Consider the following 23,472-nt stretch of genomic DNA (forward strand, 5'->3'; position numbering starts at 1 on the left):
TTAAACCTTTGGAGAAATTACCTTGAGAGAAGAGGAAATAAAATCAAAGATTACTATGAAATGCAGAGATTGCAAGCTAGGAGGAGGAGGGAGCAGAGAGGAGTGGAAGGGAGGGAGGTAGTGCAAGGAAGAGAAACTGGTGAAAATAAACGTGCACTTAGAACAGCAACGAGAGAAGCTCAGGAGCGTGGTTTTCGGCTTTAAATACCTGCCTGGAGTCTTGCTGTGCACCAGGGTTTAGAGACAATGTGGGTAGAGGGCCTATCTGAGGGGCTCCAAACCTTGGGAATAGTGGTTGTCTTGTGCTCCTCTCTGAAACTTTTGCAGTACCTCGGGCTGATTGACTTGTCAGACGGTAAGCGAATCCTTGAGCTTCCTCGTTTTATATGCATGTGTTTTCCTGCTCGGGTTGTTGTGAAAGTAGTTTACAAAATGCACGGAAAGTAGCGCGAAGGACCCACGGGATTTGAAAAAGCTGGGCAGAGTCCTCACTGAGTAGATCCCCGCCTTCCTTGTAAAGTACAGCCTTGTAGGAGCGCTGTCCTTGGTACTGAAGCGTGACTTTCCGGACAGCGTTGGGGTGGGGGAGTTAGGTAGGATCTTCTCTTCCCCCTTTGTGGGTCTTGGTGCACCTTCGCTTTAAACGTGTCTGATTAGTATTTATAATCTTGATTCGAAACCAAAGACTTAAAAGTCATGTTGCTGGTTAAATTTAAAAAGTAGTTAGAAAGGTTACGTGGAGGTAAAAATCTGTATAAAATATTAAGCAGAATGCCTGACAGTTTGAAAACATTTCACAGATGCTTAAGCTTAAGCCTCAGGTATCATAAGAACCCTTAGACCCCACCACCTGGGACATTAGCCTTTTATTTTCATGAGAATGCAGGTTAGCCATGCTGTTGTTTGACTATAAACTTAATGGTTTGGAGCTTTCGAGTTCCTCTCTTCTAATTATGCATAACATTTCTACTAGGTAATGGTAAACTATAGTCCCCCCATCCCAGTCTGCAGAACAGAAGAGCATATTGCTTCTTACTGTGTTTTAGTAATGATAAGGAGACAGAAATGTTAATCATACTGATGTGATGTGTTAAAATAGCACATAATATCCTTTGACTCCTTGATCATGACACTCTGTACACATATATCAAATTATTACATGATAACCCATAAATGTGTACAACTAAGATACAATTGTATACAACTTTAAGATACAACTAAAAATGTTAAAAGTCACCAAAAGAAAATTAATGGTTTTTAAAGTTAAAGCAGTTCAAAGAATGAAGAGTTTTTTTTTCATCTTCTTTATGCGATGTTGCTCCAAATAGAATACAGTTCGCCTGTATGATTTTTATTACATAAAATTAGGCTCCTGGAAAGATTTCAAATTTTATAAGCCATGTATTAAACAGTACCAGCCTCCAACAATATATACTCAATGTATAGATATGCACAAAGCTTATTCAATGTGTATTCTTCTGTAACTGCATAGTGAAGGCAGAATTTCTCTTCTGAGAGCTATCACATAACAAAATTGTACATAATAATGAAATATGTTTGTAAACAAAGGACTAGCTAAAATACCAATCAAAGCTAAGGCAAACCAAAATGGAGATTCTTCAAAGAACTAAAAGTAGAAATTCCATTTGTATGAACTGGTCTCTGTTTTCCCAAAAGAGTGGAAATCATCTTATTATAGTGATACATGCTACCCATATATACATGCAGTACAATTTATAACAGCTAAATCTTGGAGGTGGTTTATATACCCTTCAACAGATGAATGGATAAAGATAATGTGATATTTTTACACAGTGGAGTACTGTTTTGCCGTATAGAGGATAAACTAGATGCATTCATAGGTAAATTGATGCACCTTGAGACCATAATATTAAGTAAAATAAATCAGACACACAAGCATAAGTATCATGTGGTTTCTCTTATATTAAAAGCCCCAAATGTAAATAGAGCAAAATAAAAGACAGATTGTAAGAAGTAGGAAGATATTTTTCAAAGAGGAAGGGAAACAGGAGATGGAGGGAGGTGGACAAAGGAAATGGAAAAAGGATGAAAAATTGAAAGAAAAAATGGAAATAGAGCTTTTACAAATGAAAAGGAGATGGAGAGATGGAAGGAGCAGGGAGGATGGAGTAGAGTACAAAAAAATAATTAAGATGTGTTGTGTACATGCACAGCAACTCCCCACAATAAATATGGTCATTGTGTGCTGCAAACATGCACAAATATTTTTTTTTAACTGAACTATAAGATGATGTAATTGGATAAGCCCTGGACTAAGAGTCAAGGAATCTACTTTCTCTTCATGATCTGTCTGTTTAGTCTTAATGAAGTTACTTCTTACAGGCTGGATCTCAGTTTCTCTATGATGATTTTTTTAATCTCTGATTCATTCTTCTAGAGTGACCCGAAGATGTCTTTGAACTCAGAGTAATAGATTAAGATGGTTACAGACTCATCTCTGCTCCAGCCAGACCAGCTCCTCTTTATGTTTTCTAGATGTTAGCCTTGAACCTAGGGATTTGTAAACTTAAAATTTACTGATTCTGTGATTATATAACCCTGCTTTTCTGAGATTTTTAAAAGGTGTAAACATGCAGAAAACCTTTTTTTCCTTCAAAACCACCTGAGATCTAACAGTCTGAAAGATAAATATGTATATGCCCTTCCTGGACAAATTCAGCTTACCAGCCCATAACAATTGAGCAAAACCCCTGATCTCCATTGGATTCTGTGAGAACATGTTCCAGCCCTGTTCAGAGCTTTAGAGGAGCGACTCACAGAGATTAAAAATTAATACAAGAGCTACTTACTTCCCTTTCAGGATAAAGGTGCAGTAGAAATATTGTCTTGCTCTTCCTGTGTCTTTTAGTATACATCTCCCTTCTCCTACCACAGCTTCTCACAAGTGCAGTTTTTTATTTTATTACTAAAAATGATACCAATCATTCATCTAATGTTATAGTAATGAGGATGTTTAAGGTGAAAAGTAGAGAATGTATGCTTACAACTACCTCTAAGAGCCCTGGGTGAGGGAAAAGAAAGAGATTAACATTTATTCAGTACCTACAATGTGCCAAGTCTAGTACTCATTGCTTTTATATCCATGAGCTAGTGTAACCTTCAAAATAACTAAAAATATTTTAAATAATGCTAGAAGGTAGGTATCATTATTCCTGTAGATTTAGAGAAGTTAAATAATTTCCAAAGATGTAGCATTAGCAAGGTGGAGTTGTTTGTCTTTAAAATTTCACCCTCTGTATATCAAGCACCTCAGCTAGTGAGCCAGTTCCAGATGGGGTCTGTGATCTGCCATTAAGCCTGTGCCAGATGTAGACTCACGCTAGAGCCCTCACAAATGAAGCCATTTTCAATATGTATATGACATAGGAAACTGCTCACTGATTGGAGGACGTAGGAGACAATACCAGTTTTGATTAAGGCATTTGAGTCCAATGTGTGGAGTCACCCCAAGGATAGCAGTGAAACATTTCTAAGGAACCCATCAGTAACATTTCTTAGATTCTTGGTCTTAATAACATTTTTCAGGGGTAATATTGAGATACTAGGCCCAGAGTCAAAAGAGTGGGTTCCAAAGCCAGTTGTGCCATTTGTTAGTTTTGTGACTTTGAGCTAGTCCTTTCATTCTCCCTACAGCCTACTTTTTTAATATAGAATAGAGAAATGAGCATGATAACTGTATTAACATCCCAAGGCCTCCATAACAAATTACTACAAGCTAGGTGGCTTAAAATAATAAAAATGTATTCTTTCACAGTTTGGGGGCTAGGAATCTGAAGTCAAAATATTAGCAACCATTCCTAGAGTCTGAATCTTCTTGAGAAGGATGCTTCCATCCCTTGAAAAGGATGCTTCCTTGCCTTTTGCAGTTTTTCGTTAACTCCAGTGATCTTCAGCTGGCTGTAGCATAGCTCCAGTGTCAGCCTCTGTCCTCACCAGCCTTCTTCTTCCTGTGTGTTTGTATCAGCATCTGTAATTTTCCTATTCTTATAGGGACACTAGTCATATCATATTAGGACCCATACTAATAATCCATTTTAGCTTTGTTGCATCTGCAAATACCCTATTTCCAAATAAGGTACCTGGAACAAGAACTTTAACAAACCTTTTGGAGGGACACAGTTTTTAACAACTGGGGGGATGTAATTCAGTTTATAACCATATCAGTGAGATGCTTACTGTAGTTGTAAGGATTAAAAGAAATGACACATGGGGAAATGCCAAGCTTCTTACCTTGGCAGGTCCTTCATAAATGCTTCATTCTTCTTTTGATCTGAGATTGTGGCAGTCAAAACAATGCATTCTTTGTTAGGAAAAAAGACAAACCCCATGTATGGTGTCTGTGATCTAGAGCCTGTCAGTCCTCTTGAGCAGTAAGATTCTTCCCTTTGGATTTGAAAGTTGCTATAGAAGCATCTAGCATCAGAGCACATGAATGAGCTTTCTCCTGTGTGCTGTACAGCCATACACACCTAACTTCACCAAGAGGGCCTGCTGATCGATCGAGCTCTTCGCTCGGTTCATCAAAGTGAGGACAGATGCTGCAGAGAGAAAAAGACCAAGGCAGGCTTTAGGGGAAACAAACAGGTAACACTGCAGAAAGTTTAAAGACCATTAGTACCTATTAACTTTCTGCCTTTCCTCTCACCTGTTGCTTACTTTGCCAACTTCGTTCCACCTCACCATCACTCAGGTCACAGTGCTCTTTTCCAAAGCACCCTGACTGCTGGTTCTGTGACAGTCACCAGAGAAGTGATTCCCTACTCCAAGTCAGCTAATCAACTAAGGAAGGCAGTGAGGCATAGATCAGTGTTTTTAAAAGTGGGTTCTCCTGCTGTCATATCTATTATCTGTCTAAATAGGGGGGAATTTTACTACATCTTGGGCTATAACTTGTTGTGAAATCAAGAATTTCAGCCAAAATTAGTGGCAATACTAGTAATTAAAGTTCTTGGGAAATAATGATCATACAGGTTTGATTGCTGGGGTATTAGAGTCAATTTTCTATGCATTCTGAGTTGCATGAAATACATGGTATTACTCTGGTGGCTTGCTGGGTCCACTTGATGACAAAAACTTTTAAATAGGATTCTTAGACAGCCAGCTACCTATATTACCTAGGTTTGACCATTTCTTTTTTTCTTTTCTTTTCTTTTTTCCTCATTGAGTTTATTGGTACATTTTAGGTATATAGTACAGTTACATTCATTATTGGGATCTTGTACCTTTACATGACAGGTCTTGGTTCTCTTTTTTCCCCATCCCTGCCCTCCCTTCATACCTTGGTCAACCATTTCTTATAGACTTGGCACCTAATAACTCACAGCTTAGGAAACCCTGGCCCATCCAGTGTTGGAGTTGGAACCAGCACAATTCAGTTTTCATTGTTTTTGAGCCAATTGTGTAGTTTTAAAGCTGAGATTCTTGAGATTTTATATCAAAGCCATGTGACTAGGAAATCATAACTTCAGGACTCAATTCGAATCTGTCTCACTCCAGAACACTTTCTGCCATCCAAGCACAGTCAAACATACACTTAAACTATGCCCAAAACGTTGGGACCATCACTATTTTCACTCGGTAAATACCTGTATTATTTCTCCTTGTAAAATACTCCTAACCTAATGCTGTTTGATTATAGTGAGCTGAATAATGGCTACCCAAAATTTTCAACCTTAATCCCTGTAAAAGTAACCTTATGAGGTAAAAAGATATTTTCCCTTTTGTTTTGCTTTGTTTTTGCAGGTATGATTAACTTAAGGATTGTGAGATGAGAAGATTATACTGAATTATCTTGGTGGACCCTAAATGCCATCATAAATGTCCTAAGAGAGAAGTGGATAGAGATTAGGCATAGAAAAGGACAAGGCAGTACAAAGATGGAGGCAGGGACTGGAGTGATGCGATTATAAGTCAAAGAATTCTGGCGGCCACCAGAAGCTGGAGGAGGCAAAAAATGAGTCTCCTCTGAGCCTCTAAAAGGAGAGGACCTTGTAAACACCTTCATTTCAGCCCAGTAAGAATGATGTGCAATTTCGGGCCTCCAGTTCTAAGAATGAATTTCTATTAGTTTAAGTCATCCAATTTATAGTCATTTGTTATGACAGCCTTTGGAAAATAATACATGGGTTTTCTAAAATATTTCTTTATTCACTACAATAGAATATAAAATGAAACATATGCACTTATAAAAAAATCCATATCCCAATGCTGAGTAAACAAAGTAACCCAAGTATATTGCTTTTTCACAAACTTACCCCCAAACTTCTCTCTCTTTTATCCTTTTTCCTATTTTTTTACTTCCAGATTTGGTTATTGTAGTTCATCTGTGGATAAAGTTATACTTTCAGTAGTAATTTAATCTTTGATTATTTAAATATTGGCTTTAAACAGCATTTGTTTCCTACCCTTTCTGAAATATCAGAAGACAAGGACACTTTCATTTCCTTCTAGTTTTCTCATCAGGTTTTCTAACTTTCAAATCTGTTCATTGTCTGAACAGTTTTGCATTGCCAAGTTTCTCCCAGAATTCTCTACTTGTAAGTGCTTGCCCTCCTCCTCTCAGAACTCGGTCTGTGTTCAGAAGTCTTCTCAGTCCTTCTGATCTGAAAGAAATATCCAGAGCTACCCAGACCGGGGCCCATTGCTCTTCATGCAGCCACAGCCTGAAATCCCAAATCTGACCAACAAAATGAAATGGACCCCAGATCCTCTCTGCGGCCTGCCCACCTGTCCCACAGAGCCGTTCTGCAGCTGGGAAACTCCCTTAAAGTGCATAACAAAAGATGCTAGATTTCATAACTGGTATTTTGCAGTCAGTTATAGCAGACATGATAAACCTTTTAAGTTTCCCTTTTCTATCCAAAATCATAGATTCTGAGAGAAAGAGAAAGAGCCACATATAAGTAAAAGCAACTGCATTTAACAAGACTGAGCTTCTTCAAAGAAGAACCTACTCCATTCTCTGTTAAATGTTTTGTTTTTATTTATATTCAATTACATAAGTAATACATGAATGGATGCTCATTTTGTAAACAATCCCATACAGTACAGATAATGTGAAAGTGCCCATTCCCTAGTTCTATTTCCCATTTCTACCTTTGTCCTCAGGATTAACTATTATTAGGATGCTAGTGTTCAGAAGCCAGAGATAACAAGGCCAATTCCTGGGTACTGATATGGAAGGCTCATAATCTGATTTTTCAATTGGGGAAGATGAATATAAAATGTATTAACAAAGTCAGATGAATCTACTATGTAGGTTCATGTCATTTTCAACTGCAGAAGAGACTGGGAAGAGAGAAGAAGACTTTGGATAAGATTGGAAAATGAGAAGTAAAAAAGAAAAGAAAGAAACAGTCACAGATGGCAGGGAAGAAGGAAGGAGGTGAACAGTTGAGAGTGCATTAGCAGAAAGGAGAGGGGGGACTATTAACAGGAAGGAGATTGAGTCAACTCCAAACAAACCATTGATTTTCTGTGCTATTCTTTAGTGTCTAAGTAACTCATTTTCTATACTCTTTGGCCTTTAGGATTTGGCTTGGGAATGGAACAGTTTTCCAATTGTTCTTTGTCTCTGATTCCCCCAGGGTCTCCATACTGCAAAGGAGAATCATAGTAGGTGCCTTGCACTTGAGTTGTGGCTAGGGCACTATCCTTATCAGACAAAACCAGGACACCCAGCTGAACCCAGCCTGGGAATGTCCACAAACCTGGCTGCAAAAGGGAGTTGTCTGGTTACTTTCCTGGAACCTGTGCTGCTGGGCAGGCAAGGTTTTCTGAAAAGAAGAGTTCAGTGTCGTACACATGGACATTTGTCGAGTACATTCAGTATAGTACTCCATTGATCCAAGGTCTTTGAAATGAGTAAGCACCGCAATGTTAGTCCTTAATTTCCCTCAAGGCAACATTCAAAGAATGAGAAGTCAGAGCAGTACACAGATCCCTCCTCTCTACTTCCACCTTCCCTCTCTGGGTCCTGCCCCTTTTCTCTCTCCAGTCCTAGCGCCCAGGACTCTCTCTTGTTCCTTGGGGCTCCCACCCATCTTTTTCCTGGCTCTATTGACCTTAGTCTGTCTGTGTCAGTATTTGTCCAGCTCCTGCCCCATTCTTCTTGGACTCTACTTGCTCTTTAATTACTTTTAAAAACAGGGTCCTATGTAAGGCAGCCATTTGGTCAGTGAGTGAGACTAAGATCTTTTTTGTTTTATAAAATTGTACTACTAGTATAACACACTGACAATTAGCTGCTTTCGCAATTGCTTATTTTTGAAGCTAGAGAGAAGATGGGTGAGGTGACTTGATTCTTTCTAGAAGTCACTGAAGCTGTGCCTCAGAATTAGAGGAGAAGTTGGCATGTTATATACTGTGAGATGCACTAGCTCCTGAGTCAGAAAGCAGCATTTGTATTTTGCATCCTGACACTGTATTTTGCACACCATTATCTCCAGAAATGGACTTTACCTCCCTGAACCTCACTTTTAAATCTGCAAAACGAGTAGATTTTTACTACTTCACTGGGATGTGCTGAGATGAAAGGCAAGGTGGACTCTCTCTGGCATAGAATAACCACTGACTGTCACCTCTGAGTGTGAGCAAAGACCATGAAAGACTCTGAGTTACTCGCTGCAGACAGAAAGAATAGCCGGAGTTCCAGCCAAAGAAGGGTACAAAACAATGCCAAGCTGGAGAAAAGGACCCTGTAGGTTTCCCAAGAGACAAAGAATATGATTATATTAAATTAATAGGTAAATATATTAAACCCTTACCAAGCAAAGCTTTTGGTAAACATTATGCACTTATCCCTCAGTAGCCTCCAGAGGTTGGTTTCCAAGAGGATTGCTTTCCTGAAGGATCTGAGAATGCCCAAGTCCCTTATATAAAATTACGTAGCATTTATATATAATCTACACACATCCTCCAATATATTTTAAATCATCTCTAGACTTCGTATAATCCGTAGTGCCATGTAAATGCTATGTAAATAATCATGTGCTGTTTGTTTAGGAGATAATGACTAAAAATTATCTGTACGTTTTCAGCACAGATGCATTTTTTTTTCTTTCAGATATGTTTTGGATCTGTGATTGGTCAAATTTACAGGTGTGGAACTTGAAGAAAGAGAGGGCTAGCTATATATGTTATTTAATTTAATCCTTATGTCTGTAAAATAAACTATTATTTCCCCATTTTACAGGTTAGCAGTGGAGAAGTTAAGCCACTTATTTAGGGTCACACAGTTAATGAAGGAGCTGGGATTTAAACCCAAGAACTCAGGTTCCACAGCTCAGGCTCTGTATGAGAAGCACAAAAATGAGATTATTTTAACAAAAACTGAGCCCCACCCAAGGTCATGACTAAGATACTCACTGAGCAGAATGAGGGGTCCAGGTGAAGGATCAAAATGAAGAGATGAGCGGGTAGAATGTATTTGGAGGCATTTGTGTTGTTTTGTTAAATGTATATCAATCTTCATTCCACTGGGTTTTGTTCCTCTTCAAGAAAATGCAAAAGCCTTCCTTTGAATACAAGGCCTGCACAGTTTGCCTTCCCCCTGTATACAAAGAGGAGGTTCAAGGAGACTCAAACCCATGAAGACAATGATTATGTCCGCTGCAGTACCACTTGCCCCTATACCCAGCCCAGGCCAACACAGAATATGTGTTCAGGAAGTGCTGAATAAATGAGCAAATAACTAATGATTGAGAAGCCCAAGCAGAGATTTATATCCAGTGCTCACTCACATTTTGGGGTGCATCTGGGGTCCAAGACAAAAGGCTTCCAATTTCATCAGGATAGACTCTACATGCTGCCACACATATACAGTTACTTCTTGCTCTTTTTCAGTGGGCTTTTTTTCTCCAAACCTTGGTTCCTTTTCCAAACTTCTCTATCCCTTTGCTAATATGCACACTACATGTTTACATAAGGTTGTTATTTCCCTCTGACTTGCCCTGGAATAACCCCCTGATATTTCAGAAAATATTCCAAGAATAGAACAAGTTCTGTAATTCACAGACAGATATTCATAAACGCTGGTAAATGAATGGATTAATGCACAAACCAGTTACCAGCTCAGTGCACAGCATAGAACCCAGCAGTCTTATCTAGCCCAGAGAGTTCTTTCAAGCCCATCTCTGGGTCCCTCAACTGCCATTTCTGCCTGGTTAACAACAGACCTGGAGTGTGCATGTCAGTGAACTTAGACTCTAGCCACAGGGCCAACCCTCAGGCACACCTTCTCAGGGATCACTTTAACTACTGTGAAGTGAGAGGGTTGAATTAGATCAGTGCTTCCCAAATTATAATCAGCAGGATCCCCTTAAGGATCACGTTGTGTGATTTGGGGAAGGAAAAGTACATTCTTCCAATCTTCTATTTTAACCCAAGCATCTGCCTTATCTATTTCATGTTTCTTAGTTTCCATGCATGATTTGCTTCAATTAAAGAATTCCTTACCCTTATGAGTATCTAAAAACTACTAGATGATAACTAAGGTCTGTCCAACCTTGAAGTCTTAATGATCCCAAAAATTCTGTTTTATGGATTGAAGGAGACCCATAACATACTTGCTTTCAAGGTGGACAGAAGAAATGTGATCCAGCCAGGGCCATAGCATTCCTCTGTTGTGCTATCATCATGGTAGCCATCAGTTAAAATCCTTATGATTGTGTCCTATGGGTCATATAGTGGGCCTAAGCCATACCCTCGAAGACACCAGAGCCAGCAGCATCCACAAAACACAGAACTAATGAGAAAGATTTCTGCTCCTGTGGCTGCTAGAGTCTTAATAAATTAAAATGATGCTGCAAAATCCAACATGAGTTCACCACACTTTTGGTACCACAAAGGTACGTTTTATAGAATGTCCAATTGGACAAGACCTTAGGAAGCATGAAAATGATCTGGTGTCATCAAAGTAACTGTAGAATTTAGTTGAAGACCAGAGTTTAAACCCAGCTCTGCCATTTGCTGACTTCTGACTTTCGGGCAAGAGACTTACTTCCATAAGACTTAGTTTCCTCATCTGTAAAATGAGAATAGTAAACCCACTTTGTCAGAGGTTGAGCGAATGAGTTGAAATATGAGAACAATGGTCTCGGCACTAAATAAATACCTCACAAGGACACAAAGAGAGGAGGTGACTTTCCCAAGATCTCTTCTTGGAGATCACACAATGGTGCCTTATTGTCACCTGGCCAGCAGGCAGGCAGTGGGTACCATTGCCATGGCCTGAGAGGCTTCTAGTACCCAAGGAGCCAGTGGGGCCCCTCAGCCACCTCCTCAGCAACCAAACCCCCATCCCATCCCCAAGGCACCAGTTTGCAGGGGTGAGGCCCTGGAGGGGGCGCTGAAATACCACCAAGACCTCACTCTGAGGAATTCAATATAGAAAACACATTAAGTCCTGTTTACATGGAACTGCTGTTTATAATTATTGTTCCCTGTGGGATATTCCCCCACTGCTTCCTCCAATCCTGTTTTAAACTGCTCAACTAATAGAGCTTTCCTGGCTTCCCCTGGGAGACATTCCCTGATGCTAATAGAGACATAATTCAAAAATTGCTTGATATACATACCCTCAATTTTCCCCAAGAACCACCTAAGTAAAGATCCTCAAACATGCAACTCACTCATTGGCCAGAGGCAATTAAGTGTGTGTGGCATTAAATATTTAGGCTACTATTCAGCCAGGTCACCATCAGGCCACAGCAGTCACTGCACTTTATCCTCAGATCCACCCTTTGCTGCCAAGTGCAATGGGATAGAAGTAGACCCTGAAGGGCCCCTCCTCTGGAGCCTCTACTCCAAACCCTTCCCAGGCTGTTTCAGATAAAGCAAGGAGGTTTAGAAATCATTCTCCAGGTGTAGAGAGGCAAACAAAAAAACAGTGCTGAGCAGCCCCAGGAGTCAGCTTCCACCTTCTGACGTGTAAAGAGGAAAATGACAGCAGAAAGCAAACGAGCACATCATCACAGCATTGCAACAGTACGTTACAACATTTGGTTATGAAATTATAGGCTTTGAAATCTGGCTTCAGGACACCAGCGCAAGCATGTACTCTCCGGCTGACCCTGCAAGTCACTTCAGATTCCGAGATTTAGCTTCTCCAACGACAAACTGGGAATACTATTTCATCTCCCAGGATTGTTGGCAGATTAACAAATCAGAAAGCACTTAGTGTATCTTTAGGCAGCAAGTGTTCAATGAATTTCCTTCTATATATCTTCTCTTCGCTGAAAAGTATAGTGAGTATAGTGAGTATAGTGAGGATGGTCATGCTGATATGCTTGTTAAACAAATACATGAATGTTGAGCAAATCCTAAACATTATAAAATTAGATGATTAAAAGAAGTAAACTAGGACCAATTAAAAGAAGTTCAACTTCCCCAAAAGTAATAAACTTAATGAAACTTGTTATCTCAAGAGGAAATTAATATAAGTTGAAAATAGCATAGGTTCGAGATGACTTTAGAGACATTTCTGGAGACTGGATTCATAACTGATTAATAAAGTAAAAACACAGAGGGAACTTCCCAAGCTAGAAAGTAGGAATCCAGTGTTCCTCTGCCCTCTTTTCTACTGCAAAATAAACTGAGGTCCAGAGAATGGGAATTCCTAGGCCAGACCCTGGATATGGCCCAGAACCCAGGCTTCCCATACCACTCCTGTATGTCCCCCCTGCCCACCAAGTCAGTGTCATGTGCCCCTGTTGGCATCCCTGGAGACAGGCCAGCCCACCTACACATTGTCCCTTAAAGATGAAGCCCGAGCAGTAACCAGGCAAGGTGACCCAGAGCCTCTACTCAGTGCACCATTGCCACCCTCCTCACCCATAGATGGGTGGGGAAGGAAGGACCACAATTGCTGCGCACCCACCAGGTACCATGTTCAGGGTATTCTCCTTTTCCGTCTGCAGGCCCAAAGAAGCAGGTGTCCTTTGGCCGAGGATTTAGCTCAGTGGTTCTGCCGCCTGCCTAGCAAGCACAAGGTCCCGAGTTCGCTCCTCATTAAAAAAAAAAAAAGAAGAAGAAGCAGGTGTCCTTCATAGACGAGGCAATGCTATTAGGCTGGTGAAGCATTCACAGAAGCCAGATAGGGAGTGGGTGACAGGTCTGAGATTCAAGCTTTTCCAACTCCCTAGCATCATTCAGTATCTCTGCTTTTCCACCTTTATAGATGCAAACGCAGAGGACTCTCGGGCATCACGCTGTAGTCTGAATTGACACAAATTGACATTGAGCCTCCATCAAACTAGAAATGCTGAGATATTTCAATTATATAAAGAATGTGAAAGACCCTTTAAGGAGCTATAATTACTGTGGCAGGCTCTTTATCTTTTGCTTGAAGGAAGTATTACCAAGCAGAAAGAGAGGGGCCGAAGGAGGGGCAGGCAGCCAGGAGGCTGGAAACAGGACGTGGGTTTGGCCCAGAAAGCTTCCATTCACGTGGTTCTCGGACAGCACCTTAGCGGGAGCCATCGTAGGCAGCACCGGCTCACTCCCGAGGAGAACCTCAGACTTCTCTGGCAGGTCTAGAACAAGTAGAGGTCCCAGCCTGGGCCCTCCAGGATGACAGATGCTATTGCTGGAGGACGGGGGCAGCCTGAAGTGCTCTCAGCCATTGACCTTAATTAATCTTCAAGACCTCGTCTCACTGCTGCCCACTTCTTCGGAGTAATCTGAATGCTCATCTAGAACAAAGATGTCTGTTAAAAATAAATGAACAATGGATTGTGTATTTTGGCATATAATCTTGAATACTGTAGCCACCTTGTGTTAAAGCAAAAAATCCCCGTATTTTAATAAGCCTGAGATATGTTGTCCATTGAAGCATAGATGGTTCATTTTTATTACCCTATAAAGAGACATTATAGGAGAAAAGTTTTAATGATAAAAGAGGACTGAGAGTAGTTTTCCTTTAGAGATCCTCAAGTACTTTTCAAGCTCCATGGGCTCCTTCCTGTAATCCTGGAAAAGGAGGAGAGATGATCTCTAATAGGTCAGTGAGCTCTAGACGTGGAAGGAGGGAAGCAGTGACACATAATTCAGGTTCACGTTCCAACACCGTCACTCAGTGACTAACAACCAAACCCTGATAACATAAAAAAATGGGAATTCAAAAAGTAATTCTCACCAGCCATGGTGGCAATCTTGGGAGGCTGAGGCAAGAGGATCACTGCAAGTTTGAAGCCTTTCTGTGCTACATAGTGAGTTCAAGGCCAGTCTGAACCACACAGTGAGACCCTGTCTCAAAAAACAAACAAACAAACACTCTCATGAGGTTGGTTAACATAGGGTATAAAATACATTTGATTCGCTCCACTCTGGTGAGAGGTTCTCTTAAAATGTTCTTTTTTCAACATTTAGAATCATGAGAAACACTTGAAGCAGTTATCATATATGTCTGTGTATACAATGTATCATTGTACCCACAGAGACAATAAATATGTTCTGTCCATTGGGCAAACATCCGGGAGCCTGCTAAGTTAGGAGAATAAATTACTCTGAATTGTTCCTGAGAAGATGAAACTTGAGAACACGTGGCTGGTAACAGTTCTCTCAGGACTGATGATAGGATTATTGACTTACAGTAACCAAAGATAAGTCAGTGCTTTTAACCAAACCCCTGCCCTGTAACAGCTCCATCACTGGGGGGAGGGGGGCAGAGAAGTGTGACAGCCTGCCCTCAGCTTTCCCCATCTGACACCTTGTTTCCACAATCCACCCAGTTGCTCAAGCTTGAAAAACATCCTTGTCACCTCCGGGTCCTGTTTCCTCAATCCGTTCTGAACCCAGAGTCAGCAAGTCCGGTGGATTCCAATGGCAGAGACTATTCAGACTCTGCACCTCATTTGCCTCCTTCAAAGTCAACATCATCTCTCATTCAAATAGTCACAACACTCCTAGCTCATCCTTCTGTATATATTTTTAAACATCAAAATAAATTTGAAAGTAGCCTGCACCGAAACCATGTAACTAAGCCCCAGATTTTAAAGAGAGGGAGAGAGAAAAATATCTAAATGTCCAGAAAGTCTCCTGTTTGTTCCATTCATTCAGCATTCCCCAAGGGTAACTGCCAGCCTGACTTCTGACAGCATAGATCAGTTTTCCTTGATTTTTCTATTTTTTTCATATTGTTAGATGAGGGAGTTAATTCATTCACATTGCTGAGTAGTTTGTTCTTATGTAACTATGCTAGCAATTTATCATCCATTTTATTGTTGATGAACACTTGGGTATGTTTCTAGTCTGAAGCAATTATAAGCTTAGTTCCACTTCCTGTTGGTTTAAAAATAAAAATTGTCCATAACACTTGATTACCTGATCACTTGCTGTTCCTACCTGACAGCACTTTCTCCCGTCTTTCTCCTCCACATTGACCTCCAACTTAATTCTTTCAAAAGTTCTTTCTCATTTCATAATTCTCACACATGCGGTTCCTTCTTCCTCAGATTCTTTTTCTCGTCTTTACATTTCAGCTCATATGTACACAGATTCTCCTGCCCTCTAACATAAATAAGAGTCCTTCTGGTTTTTCTTTTTCACACTGCCCTATTCTTTTCCTCCGTGACACTAAAGAACATTTATAATTCATAATCATTTGGGTGGTTGTTTGTACCTTTTTAGCGTGCATTCAGTGCTAGAAATGGAACCCAGGATCCTCACACAAGCAAGGCAAGTGCTCAGCCCCTGAGCCACACCCCTTGCCCTTGTGTGATTGTTTGATCAAAGAGAGCGCTGCTCTCCCCTCTGTGGCTGTCTTTCTGGTGCCTGTATAGGAGCTCAATACATAGTTGCTAAATGAAAGACTGAGTGCTCAAGGGGTCCATGGTCTAGAAGAGACAGAAGGAAACCCAGAACGTTATATAGCGGAGAGGGAAGGCAACCAGACAGTAGACAGGGGCAGGAGTGTGGGCTAAGAGGTGGAAGTTTCAACCCGGAGGTCATGACTGGGAGGTGGCAAGTGTTTCCGGAGAGTGTGTGTGGCAGAGTGACAGTGGGTAGGAGAGAGAAAAGCTGAAAGCTAAGCAGGAAGCAGATCATAAAAGAGCTTGAATGCCTTATTAAATAGCAGGCCTTTTCCCTGTAGGCAATGGGGAGCCATTGAAGGTTATAAAGCATGGACATGATCAGACGTTCTTTCTATTAATGCATCGTACTTCCTTCTCCTCCAGGGTTTCTACAGAGGAAGTTCCAGGAAAGCTCTTCCCTGGCCTCCCTGCACACTCAGTCTCTCCCTCTCTCTCTCTCTCTCTCTCTCTCTCTCCCTCCCTCCCTCTTCCTCCCTCCCTCCCTAGAGGACCCATCAATAGATTTGGGCCTATGGGCTGGAGGCAGGTGTAGTCTTGAAGAGAAAGGTCAAGTGCATGAAATTGACTTTTAGGGAGGTTAATGCCCTATGCTCCAGCTAGGAAATGGCGAATTAGGCATTTTGAACCCTATGTGTGTTTGGCTGCAGCGTCCAGCCCTCTAATATATTCAAGAACCCTAAGTCACTGAGGTTGCAACTGTGCCATAAACGTCTTTCTAACGCATGCAGCCCTCTACAAGGCACCAGGCACTCAGAAGGCACTGAAATCCCTGCGTATCTGCAGATACTGAACACAAAGTTCTCAGGAGTCCCTGTTTCTGGAGAATCTGCTTCAGCTCTCACAGCAGGCCCAGGCCTGGAGCTCCTCCTCTGGCCTCAGGACCAACCAGTTTTTACAAATTATCAACATCTCCCCATTAGCTGTTGTGATATTAAATTGTGTGACTGGAAATGAATGAATAATCCCACGGGCAAGTGAGGGAGACCAAGCAGCCGGATTTAATAACAAGTCCTGCCCTCTCTCTAAGCAGAAGGTCTCCCTAATTAAATATTAAAAAATCTATCCACATAAGCCAGAGCAAAAATTTTTGCTTTTTCAGCAGCACAGCTTGGAGACGCTGCCTCTGAAGACCCAGGCACTGTGAATGCCCTCGTGAGACCCAGATGAGGGAGTCAGGGAACCACCGCATGGTGACACTACTGGGCGCCAGGAACAGGGGTCCACCCAGGTTACCACGTGTGGTCCTCATGAGGATTACATCTACTGTCTGGAGTCACAGAGGGGCAGTGACTTCCTCCTGCCAGTTCTGTGTGGTTAGAAAGTTTATTTAATATAATGCAGCAATTAAGAATGTGGCCTGGACATCAAGGAGATCTGGACTTGAATTCAGCTCTTCTATTTACTACATGTGTGGCCTTGTGCAGATTATTGGCAGCCATAAATCTTAGGTTCCTTATCTTTAAAAAGATGGCAATGTGTGACTTGCAGGGTTTTCGGAGGGTGACGAGATAATACCCTTGAAGCACTGGGTACACAGAAATGCTTCTAAAATGTCAGCTACTGTTGCAATCAGTGGAAGCCCTTCCCCCTCAACACTGCTATCTGTACCCCAGACCCTGTCTCAGAAGCGCCTCCTCCAGAATCCAAAGCATCTGCCTGATTCAATACCTCCAGCCAGGCTGTCTTTTTTGTTTGTTTGTTTGTTTTTTTTTGTGCCGGGGATCGAATTCTAGCCCTTGCGAGACAGGTGGCAGAACCACTGAGCCAAATCCCCAGCCAGGCTGTCTTTTTGCACACCACAGGGTAGAGAAGGATCATCGTACCTGCACCTCTGTTTATTACTGCTCAAGAATCCTGCAGAATCCCAGATGCTGAAACTAAGATTGATAAATAACATGTTGCTAAGGCCACATGAGCTCTCCAAGGCAGAGCTGTGTAACCTTACTTGCTTGGCTTCCCAGACTGCCCTGCAGAGAAGGGACCCCACGGCAGCTCAGGGCTCAGGTCTCCACCCCATTGCCACCCATCCCAGATTTCTAAGGACTCAAGAATATTCCATGTTTGTCCTTTAAGTGGACTACTTACCTGTAACTTTTATAGATTCCCTCATATTAGAAATTCATAAATAACCATTATAGAAAGTTTTTATAATATACATGAGCAAAAACAGTGTCATTCATAATCTCATACCCTCAAGATAACCACTGTTAAAATGTTTATGGTATTCTAAAGACACAGATAGGATACATATAGATAGTTCCCATTTCATAACATTTTTTTCCACTTCTAGGAATTTTTCTGAGAAATAATCTGAAATTTGTACACTGTTACCCACATCTCTGAACCTGTTCCCATTGCCTCCTGCTTCCTTGGTCTTTGCTTCAATGACACATCTCTTTCTCAAGCTTAATCTCTCTCTCTCTTTTAATTACAACTACCAGGACCTGTTTCCCCCTGCAGGGTCGTGAGATAACAAAAGTAAGAATAAAGGAGGAAGTTACTGATTAGCTAGAAAAATATCTCACAGTCCTGAGAGATTTCTCTCCAGCCTTATAATATTCTTGATGCCATGAAGTCAGGTCTCTAGCCAAGACTGAGCCAGCCGTTGGCATTCTAAATAGGAATTACCAAGCCCCTTGGTAGTCTAGCTGAAGCCTCAGATATTTCAAATTGTAAGTTTTATTAACTGAGAAGGAGAAACAGATGTTCTTCCCTTTGCCCTCTCTTGCAGAGAGCTGGGACTGAGTAGAAGATCTCAGGCCTATTTGATTCACAGAGGCCCTCTTTTCCACTGAGCAGGCAAAGAGAGGAAGGAAACGAAGCCTTCAGGCAGAGAGCTAGCCCTGCGAAGCCATCTTCCTGAAGCCCCAGCAAGTGGGGAGTGGTAGTATATATTCCCATTCTCTTACAATTATCATCAGACTCTTGCTGGGTGATAATATTATAATGCATAACTCTCCTCTGGCTTCTCAAAACCAGCTCCTTATTGCTTTGCTGTTTGCAGTCCCTAAAGCTGTTCATTGCTTCCAGGGCCAGCACAAGGCAAGTGCATGCCAACCTGTATCTTCTCTGGGCCTTTTTACCATGTCCAACCTCCAGACATACCAGCCTCCTCTCATTAGCTAGAGCAGGCCTGTCTTCTTGCCTCTCACCTTCTTGTGAGGAGCAGTTCCATGCATTGAGAAGCCACCCCCGACCCCTCACCTGGCCATCTCCTCCCATCCTTCCAGGCTGCCACAGAGAGTATATGTCTCTAGCAGGGGACAGAGACCTTTCTGAGGGCTGGCATTGGTCCTGGATGGAATCGGGGTGCGCAAGCATTGGCTCTGGAGCCCGACTGCATGGACACCAAGCTGGCAGAGTCACTGGGGCTCACATTGCTTCTGTTCACACTTGAGTTGCCAGGGCTGGTCACAAAGTCATAAGGGACAAGTAAGACATGGAGACCTGCACAAGGGAGAGAGGCAACTGCAAGTGGTTGGCGACAAGCACAGAATGACCACCACAGGATCCTGTTTGTTTGAAAATGTTGTGTTTTTTTTCCACCACAATAGCGTCACAGCAACAGAAACACCATTGGCCATAGACCAACAAATGGAATCTAACTGCTGTTCTCCTGCTCGAAATGTAATGTTATTAATCAAACTTACAATTCTAAAGGCAATTTATACCCACCTCTGAAGAAATACATCAAGGAGTAATGAAGGAGAAAGTGTTTTTCCAGCCCTTGGCTCCCTACCCAAGAATCCCAAGATGTGATCCTTACAGAAAAGAGAGTTTTTAGGGTTTGAGCAGGCAGGGAGGTCTAGGAAGGCTTCACACAGAAGGTATGACTTCAAGCTGTCTCTGAGATTTAATTTTCAGAGATTCCTCTGATCCAATGTAAGCTCCATGGCAGGCCACCTTGAAACCTAAATGCTAAGAAGCACTTTCTCATAGCAAGGAATTCAGAAGGGTTGGGAATTCTAAGCCAGAGCTCTGATCTGGGAAGTTCCTTCAAAGCTCCACTGGAGGCTCAGCAGTTGCCACCTCTCACCCGACAGATTAAACAGCTGCAGAACCCTGTGACCTGCTAATGTATTCACAGACTAACTCAGCTAATTAATCCTGGCTCATTCATCCTCATAAACAACAAAGATCTTCCAGCTGGCCCTCTGGCTCGCTGCCCTGTCTAATGGAGTGTTATGTGGGTTCTTCATAGGTTGGTTGTACCCACTCACAGCCTACCAAAGATTCTCATTAGGAAGCTGAGCCCTGGCCCCACCACCACCACCACCAAGTGGGAAGAAGACTTGGCTAAATACCTTCAAAATGCCAGGCAATTCGCCTGCACAGGTTCCTTTTATCCTAATATGAGACTGGCAGGTGAGCTTGCTGTGATTGTTTTACTCTGGTGGCCACTGAATCTTGGAGGATGGAAGTGACCTGCTCAGGCTCCACAGCCACTAGGCTGTAGACATGGGATTCAATCCTGGCTCTGTACAACTGCAAAGCTCACCATCTTTACCCTCTTTTGGGCACTCCCCTGGGTGGCCACCCTGACCCTCCTGTATAAAGCAGGGTCTCCAGCTGTAGGGAAGTGGGAAGGGTAGGGGAAAGGAAATAAGGGAAAAGAAAAATATGAGAAAAGGAAAAAATGGAAACAAAGTCTTTGTAAATAAGGGAGGGTGAGGGGGTGAAGGGAGGGCAGGGGTATAGGGAAGAAATGAGAACCAAGATCTGTCATGTAAAGGTACAAGATCCCAGTGATGAATGTGACTGTACTGTATACTTTAAAAGTACCAATAAACTCAGTAAGATAAAAAAGATAAAGCAGGGTCTGTACACTCTGTTTCTCTCTAATCCTGTAACCCTGTTTCCATTCATCCTTCCTTTACCGCCTTTGTGTCTACTCTTTTCTGCTTTATCCCTAGTGCCTAGAAATGTGCCTGGTGCCTAGTAGGGACTCAGTAATGATTTGTAAGGGTCATGAATAAGGGTTTCCAAGTGAGTGCATCTGAGTTTCATCCTGCTATGCCGGAAATGCAATGTGTGACCTTAGACAAGTCCAGTTTCTTCTGTGGGCCCCGGGGGCCATATCCGTCAAAGTAGAGGGCAGGATGAAAATACCTCCCCACAGTTTTAATGTTCTGGGGCCTATATGCATCACCCAAAGTAAGTAAGCCTTCTCTGATATTCAGAAAAAAAGGAAACCAAGTTGGAAATGCTAAACGGGTGGCCAAGAGCTCGGAGCAGGGGAGGACAGGGGAAGGAGGCTGAAACTATTTGGAATCTTTCCTCCTGCCACCTCAGTTTGGGCTCCATAACCTCTCCAGGGTAGAGAGTTTAAGTGGCTTGAATAAGGAATCTGGTTCTGATCTGCCAAGATCGAGACTCAACTGTAAAGGCACAGAGTGGGCCCAGCAGAGCCCTTAGGGTGATCTCATGTGGTCCTAAAACCATCTCCCCATCAAGCGGGTGATCAGATTAGCTTATTCCTCTATTCACCACCTTTGTGACCTCATGGATGTTTCACACAATTACTTCTCCTAAAGAAACGAGAATGATATTATCTAATAATAAACTGACAATACATAGCTAGTAATAACATTGGAGCGCTATGGAAGAATTGAATGAGATGATGTAAGCAAAGCTCACAGAGTGCTCGACGAATGGGTAGTACCCAGAAATATCACCTTTTCTTTTTCCTCTCTTAGTCTTATTTTCCTCTCCTGGGAAATGGCAGTGGTACAACACAAACCTCATAGATGCTAAGCAAGGTGGAAAAGGAAAGTGCTCTGTGAGGTACAAGGCTAAGAATGCACTGAACCCAGAACCCAGAGGCCTGCACTTCTCCCAATACATGTGAACCTCACAGCACTGAAGTCACACTGAAGCTTGACCCCTTACAGAGCATCCTTGTCCCCTCCATGTTGGTTGGAACCCTGGCCCCCATGAAATTCTGTTGTTTCTAGAGTATTGCAAAACTTACTTGGAAAACAGTATGGTCAGAGGAAAGGGGTGATGAAAGAGGAAGTTCAGACTGAGGCAGTAACATATATGGGGGCGATGGGTAACAACTGTCCCTGGGTCTTGGTGTTGGGGAGGCAGCAGTGAGCAGTGGGGCCCACAGTCTACCAGAGAGCATGTTCCCCATCAGCCCCTTGTGTAGAAACATGGGCTTGGCCTGCCTATATTGCAGATTTCTAAAGAGAAGGCAAAAATCCGTATTTTTATGTGAAATAAAATGCTAGTAAAGTGTATATTTAAAAGAAGTGAAGCAGTGACAATATTCTGTGGGCTGTCAGATTGTGATTTCTGAACTAAACTGTGAAATTATGGAATTAGTCGCTCAATTAGCCAAATACCTTCCAGACATTTCTCTGGCAGCTGTCTCAGGATCTTAATGTGTTTCTAATTTAACTCCTGTAGTTAAATATAGAATGCTTACTAAGCATCTACTATGTGCAACGTGGATGCAAGACATCACGGAGGGAATGACGTACCAAAAAAATAAAATAAAAAAGACACAAGACACAATCTCTGCCTGCCCCACCTCTGTATATGAAAACTACAGCACCCAAAAACAGATGATTTTGATATCTGCTGGGCAACAGAGACAGTAAGTGCTTCGGGGGTTGGTCTAAGAGCACAGCCCAGCAGAGATGCCACTTAAACCAGGTTAGAGGGTGCACAGGACTGGAGTCAGCTGGTCACACAATCTCACAGAGACAGGGCTATGTGACAGTAGGTTCTGGGGCTAGTGCTGGGAAGTGTGGGGAACCATGCTGGAAATGTAGACTGACCCCAGTGTAGACCCTTCTGTGCCAGCTGGGGAGTCTGGGCTTTATCCTGGAGCTTCCTCAGCTGGGGTGTGACAGGTATAGTACAGTGAATCCGATGGAGACTCCTCATCCTTCTTCCTCCAGGATGAGTCTGGGAGCCAGCCCCAGCCCTTCTCCACATCAAAACCACTCTTCATCTATTGTTATCTATTTCAGTGCATACAGTCTATTTTTATTTAAAATATTTAAGTAGAAAGTAGCCTTTCAAATAGCTTCATGCAGATTGAGTTTCCTTGAGGTGAGGTGATGCCTTTGTGAAAATGATCTGGATCCTGGTACAATTCAGAGCGGCAGTAGGGCTTTGAAACAGGCAGTATTTCCTCTTTTTATGATAGTTTCATTTTACATTTTTATTGGCTCTCCACTGATTGCTCCCGGGCTCTCTGACAGGATGTGAGATGCGCTGACATTTATAGAAATCAATACATTAATAAATCACGAAGTTCATAATGTCTGATTTGCTTCTAAATGAGACAGAACTATTATCACCATAAAGTTGCACATAAAATATGCCCAATTGTGATGTATTGTGTAGTCTAATCAAAGGCATTTGAGTGAATAACCTTTCTCCAAAAGAAGGAAACAATCAAAGCTGAATAACTTCATTAATAATTCAAGGTGTGTCTGCCCAGGCTTCATTTATTAAGTGCACAGTTAAGAGGCTTCCAAGCTGAGTCCTGGGGAGGTGGCACCTTGACATCTCCCTGCCTTGAGGCAGGCACACACATATATTCTGCGATGAACTGACTGCAGTCCTTGGACTTGGCAGTTGATGTTCCAGTTGAGGGTAGTGA

At 42.2% G+C, this 23,472-nt stretch overlaps 1 protein-coding gene across 6 annotated transcripts in view; it reads left to right on the forward strand.

Annotated features, from left to right (window-relative positions):
- Window positions 1-23,472, forward strand: part of Kcnip1 (potassium voltage-gated channel interacting protein 1) — a 366,806-nt gene that overhangs the window by 311,153 nt on the left and 32,181 nt on the right. Inside the window, exon 1 of one of the 6 annotated variants that reach the window (XM_033761621.1) lies at window positions 172-355. The exons of 4 other annotated variants lie outside the window; for them this stretch is intronic. In XM_033761621.1, coding sequence (XP_033617512.1) covers window positions 247-355 — 109 coding nt within the window. In that variant the 5' untranslated portion in view covers window positions 172-246. Of the gene's footprint in view, window positions 1-171; window positions 356-23,472 lie in introns of those variants that run through there. One more of the 6 variants, XM_010622191.2, reaches the window with a different exon arrangement.

The sequence above is a fragment of the Fukomys damarensis genome, unplaced genomic scaffold (genome assembly GCF_012274545.1).
Source record: "Fukomys damarensis isolate Sample0158 unplaced genomic scaffold, DMR_v1.0_HiC HiC_scaffold_9, whole genome shotgun sequence".
Classification (NCBI taxonomy): domain Eukaryota; kingdom Metazoa; phylum Chordata; class Mammalia; order Rodentia; family Bathyergidae; genus Fukomys; species Fukomys damarensis.